A 6000-nucleotide genomic window follows, 5' to 3' on the forward strand; every position below is an offset into this window, starting at 1 on the left:
GAATCATGTGTTTGCGACATGGATGCCAAGAAGAGTTTGTTGGCAACCTATATTGTAAGTGCAGTACACTCTTTCTAGGGGTCGAGGTGTATGTGATCCTATTAGAGGAAACTCATTTGATTAATATTACTTTGTTTGCTTGTTGAGTGTCCAGCAACATTTCTCCAATTTTTTTGTACAAGGAATACAAATGCTTTAACTGATTATATTGCAATTGCATTTGTTTAGTGCTAATTTAAGGAACTCAGCTCCTTGGTGCCTAAGGAGTGCCTCTTTTGAGGGTTAAGAAAGCTCTTCAGATCCATTACTTCATGCTTCTTACCTTGAGTTGGTTTCTAGTTCATTACAACTAGGGGAATTTAGCTCTGAACGCTTTGATATTGTGCATGTCACAAATGCACATAAAGTATACTCTCAACTCTCATACAGCTACATATCAGTTTCCACTAAGACTGAATTCATCCTTTCTAGCACAGTTTGGATTGATTTAATAGCAGCACTGTGTGCTACAGAGCTATAGGGAGTGTTTTTAGGTCAAATAATGTCAGACCACTGCATTTTACCCAACTTCAATAGAGCCAAAGTGGATTTAAAAAAACTAAACACTCAAAATATGTAAAGTAATTTTGATCTAGCTTTTTGATCACAATGGCCACATACACTAACATGACTATTTTCTTTTTTGTCAGCAACATACTCAGCCTAGTTTGGGGAACAGAGCTTCATCAACTCATACTGAACTTATGTAGAGAATAACCACGGCACATTTTAGTTAGTACCAGCACCTCACTTTTTGCCACCTCTGGCTTCAGCCCAGCTCAGGTAGATCTCTATAGAGTTTGTATACAAACGCCCATGCAGTAAGTTCCCCTGTTTGGGGAACAAAGGTCTGAAACTGCCTATGCATAGAATGTCCTGAAACTAACAAAGTACTCCAAGATATTTACTACAGATCTCTCATGTTTCACCAGCTGTCACTACTCTTCATTTTGGGGAACCCTTCTGTGTGATTCAGTTTACTTTACATGGCTTGAGGATATATAGAACTCTGTTTGATCACTTTCACCAACTACCCACAACAGACCTACCCAAAGAATAAACAATCTGAGATAACACTTTCATCTTTGCTCATAACTAAGCTGTTCCTAGTTTGGGGAGCCCAGCTCTAGAACATTCCCAGAATTAGATTTCTGTTAGTATCTGAGGCCTGCATCTTCTATATGAATTTACTTCATAAAGTCTTGGTGAACAACCATCTGCCTGCGTTATGTCTGTTGAAGAGGGCAGTATTCTTACATTCCATTTCTCCATGTGACTTTTTTTCTATCACATCAGTGCTAAATTTATTCCAGCTACAGGAAATGCTCACTTTGGCTGCCTGGGTTGAATGCACCATGTGTATGGGTGAAACATTTTCTTTCTCCATTGTGTTCAGTATATCACCCTTCTGTATTATGGGTGTTGAACATAGAACACCCCACCTCCCCATTTATATATGCACATACTATGTCTGCCATAAATATAAATGGTGGTTTATGTTTCAGTGCATTTGCTTGCTTTTTTCTTACACTGAAAAAAAAGTATTTTTTAGTCAGAAAACATTAATGGGCTTAGTGTGCACTTTAGTTTGAACTCTGAGTTTGAAATTAATTTCAGATAGACTGAACTGCAAAACAGGTTTGCTAATACTGCCTGTCATTTTTTGCAAATAACAGAAACAGACTGTATACCGATGGTATGATTTAGTGGTTTCCCATGTCCCCATGCCATGATTTCATATCAAAGCAGACATCTCTTTCAACTCTCATTACAGAGGAGGGATACCTTTGTAAAATGCCTTTCGAGCAGGTTCTTTATAGAATGCTATTCAAGGCACATATAGTTTGAAGACAGTGATGTCTTCAACAGTAGTCCCAACCATGGGCTTCTTTGCTATAAATGAAAACAAGCTGTATCATCTATAAAAATAGACTATGCACAAAATAAAACAACAATATAGACAGATTTATCTGTGACAAAAGACAGAATAAACTTTGTCATAGAATTGATGAGACCTACCTCAGTGACTATAGTACTTTCAAATATACTGGTATCATAGTCCCACTTTGCGCAGGCAACTGTTGTCAGGTTTCTTTTAATGGTTTCAAAATCCATGACACTATGCTCTGAAAGTCGTACATTTTTGATGTCAAAGGTGGAGCAAGCATCCAGATACAAGCTGAGGTTCCGCAACACATCTGTAGTGAAGTTAGATAGTCCCAAGTCACTGTTTTCCCAAACATGGTGACACTGGTAATGTGGTATAGCTCCAGTGAAGATGATTGCAAGCATGTGAAATGCAAGGAAGATCTGTGGTAATGACATCCAGATTAGCAGTATCATCTGGTACTTCCCAAATTCCCCAATTTCTAAAATAATGTCATCAAAATGCATCTTTAGTTTCAGATGGTTTGGCTAAGTTAAAAAAGACACAAAAAAGCAGTCCAGTGAAGAATTTCTAGGTCACACAATTAATTTATAATCTGCTTATTTGTATACCTTGTAAGTTTCTTTTAACAGCACTGCATGGTAAGCAGAGGGAAATTATGGCTTAATACTGAAAAGTAAACAGTACTCGAAATGCCTGAACAGATCCTTGTTAGTATTTTCATCTTACCACTTGCTTTAACAGCTCAGTTAATGAGGATAGTCTGTTAAAGCTTGATGAAGATGTTTCATTATCGAAAAGGCAGTGTCATTCTTCAATCATGCTTCGTTGTGTATTTCTTAGTTCTTTCTGGCTTGTGCGTGGCAGTTATTGGAAAGTTACTCTTGATATTTTCTTGTACTTAGCACAGTAGAATTTGAGGAATGAAAAAAACAGGAGATCGTCTTTCCCATTATAACAATCTAAATGTGCTGTGATACATGGAAAACATGAACCAGATCTCATGATCTAAGTGAACAGGACTCTAGGAAGTTATTTTGGTAAGCACTAAGCAGTAACATAATGTTTTTTCAGGCAGTGGCCAACAACTACAAAGTTGAAGAATCTCTTCTGCAGCAGTCAGAAATAAACCTTGAGGTGATATTCTATACAGGTAAAAAATTATGAGACTCCTCGCCTGAGTAGTATATGTTGCAGTCAAAATTCAGTCTGCAAACTGCAGTAGCAGTTGTATTTCAGCAAATATGCATTAATCTGTTATCTACCTTATAAGTAAATACTTACCATCCTAATCTCAAAAACATATTTAAGCAGACAGACTGAGCATATTTCTCAAGATAAGATTTAAGGGACCAAGAAAGTGCAGGCAAAGAGTAAGGTAGCTCATACCTATCCTATAATTTTATAACTACATTAGTCTCCCCCTTATATTGTAAGATTCAACTGCTGTTTGTTTTGCCCCTGTTTAAAAGAATGACTGACTACAGAGCATGGAATCATTCCCAGTCTGCCGACTTGGAATTTTAGTGTAACAATTTCTCCCATGGACCATTAGTATGTACAGGATTATATAAGTAAAATACTAAAAAGGACACCAGCTCAGAAAATAAATAAAAAATATATTAAGAAAAAAATGTGTTCCACAATGTAAAGGCTCACAAAAGCTATTATTGCCCAGTGTAAGTGCTTTTGTCACCAAAAATTGACTTCAGACTCTGGAAACATCCACACTTTACAAAATAAATATACCTCACTTTAATGATGTCATAATTACTAAGTTTTTGTGAGCCTTTTCTTTGTGGAATGGAATTCTTTGTTTATATGTACAGGATCATGCTGTACAATAAATACATCTATGAAGATAACTTGGCCACATCCAGTAAGTGGCATTTTACCTTAAGTGGCACACTACCAAAAAGACAAAAACCTATCAGGATGCACCTCTCCCTTCCCTAATGTCAGCGACCGAGTTGGCATAAAGTGTCACAAACCTCCCTATTCAAACAAGCCCTGTGTGCCCTGCCAATCCCCAATACATGGGGGATAGGACAGGACAGGAAGAAGCACTAACTGAATGTATTGCTTTTCATGATTACAGTCGGTTAAAAAGTAAGCACTAGATTGTCATGAATCTATGGCGCTGATAAATGTATGTCTCCTTTTAACATGTTACATGATAATGTTGTAAATGGTAAAAGGAACATGATGGCTAACATAAACAAATCTAGAGAGACATGTACAGTTTGTTGTACCAAGTCACAGATGCACCACAGCTGAGTGATGAGCACAAATATGTTATTTATTACATCCTCTACATTTCATCAAGCATTGACCAACATCTTCAGCATGTTATGAAACACTTAATGTATCCATACCGCTCAAATGCCAAGACTTTCACAGAATGTTCAGATTTTATCTCACATTTTTGTCTGTTCCTCATACAATGTGTGCTTTTTCTGGCAAATCATTGAGATGTGCCATCACTAAATAATGGTGAACATTTAAGTTGCAGATTTCATTTCCTTCAGAAAATGCATGCTAATGCAAAACTTGTTATTCAAACAGCTTTACAACAGCAATATTTACAAGCTGTCCCAGATTTTGTACTTTATCCTCCCATTATATGTAGCTTTGTCCATAATTCAGAGGAAAGAATCTGAAGGGTATGAATATAGCCCCTCAATTACTTAGCCCCATCCACACTAAACATAGAAAAGAAAAGAAAAAAAGAAACTTCACACAATGCACATCCAAAATGTATAGTTTCACTTCTGGTACTCAAAGCTTGTTTTGTTGATTTGTGTATACTTGAGTTTGGATGGTGTTAGAAAAATATGTATTAGTAATATGCATGCTTAGTGCATTCGAGGTTTAAAAAGAGTTAACACATTTATTCTATTTCACACTGCATAAATCTGCACGAGCTGCTGAGACATTCCAATCCTGTTATGTCATACAAAATATGCAGCTATGATCTGCTTATGCTTTGGAAATTAACAGGAAAGCATTTGATTTCTGCTAATGTCATGAAAATAATAATAGATGTTTCATTTCTACTAATGTCATGAGATTTAAACAAAGAGTTATTGATTTTCTGCTTATGCTATGAGAAAAGTACATAACTGCTGAATCTATTGATAATGTAAACAAAGGCTGCTTGAAAATATAAACCGTAGTCAGCATTACTTGTACCTAAGCTAGAAATGTACCTTGAAATGTAATACATGTGTATTAGAACTGCACAATTGAAGAATAGAAAGTTTGTATGGGCTAAAAATAAAGCCCCAAGGCCAGGTTGTTTTTCTCAAATGTTTTTCATAAAGCCAGTTATGTCAGCAGGAAATCCAAGTAACATTTTCTATGTAACACATAGTGAGTTTTAAATCTGGACATGTCAGCAGGAAATCTAAGTAACATTTTCTGTAGAATAATACAGAAAGCTGTGTTTAACTACGTCAACCATAGAAAAGTAACATTTCATAGAACTGTGTAAAAGAAGCATACTGCCTACTAGTAATTTAGACAAAATCTTGTATCTGCATGTTTTGTCTCCTTGCTGCAAGTAGTAAAAGGTGCCATACCTGAACCTTACATGAATTGGTCTTTGAAGTTTTTTCCTTTGACAGATTGGTCCTTTGGACCAGAACCCTCACTTCACCTTGGATCAGACAGGCCAGGTGGTTGAAACCGTACGGGGAAGAAACCAAATCAGTTCTTCTTATTTGAAAAGTCCTCCGACTGAATTGTCGTGAAAAAGAGGCCAGCCACTTTCTGATCTGTGACTGAAGGACCGGTCTCCACGAACCAGGTGATCAATCACGTAGGCTCAGGTAAGGTGAATCTACTTTTTCTGTTTTCTGTTTTAGATCAAGGACTAGATTTGTATTGTTTTTGTCAAGACTGTATTTTACAAGTCAGGGACAGAAAAGATTACTGTCTTGTCATAGATCAGGAGAAACAGAATAGGTAGGCAGTCATTCTGAAGAGACTATAACAAAATCCGTGGTACCACGTTAAAAATAAGGAGTTACGTAACGATCAAAAAGGGTAGAACAAAATGGGTAATAATTGCA

At 36.6% G+C, this 6000-nt stretch overlaps 1 protein-coding gene across 1 annotated transcript in view; it reads right to left on the reverse strand.

The window, feature by feature from the left end:
- LOC122790656 (solute carrier family 22 member 6-B-like) overlaps positions 1 to 2874 on the reverse strand; it is a 496093-nt gene extending 493219 nt beyond the window's left edge. The window contains exon 1 of the mRNA XM_044058184.1: positions 2059 to 2874. Coding sequence (XP_043914119.1) covers positions 2059 to 2433 — 375 coding nt within the window. The 5' untranslated portion in view covers positions 2434 to 2874. The remainder of the gene's footprint in view (positions 1 to 2058) is intronic.
- Between the last annotated feature and the right edge of the window lie 3126 nt (positions 2875 to 6000).

The sequence above is a fragment of the Protopterus annectens genome, chromosome 1.part2, assembly GCF_019279795.1.
Source record: "Protopterus annectens isolate FY-2018-M chromosome 1.part2, PAN1.0, whole genome shotgun sequence".
Lineage (NCBI taxonomy): Eukaryota > Metazoa > Chordata > Ceratodontiformes > Protopteridae > Protopterus > Protopterus annectens.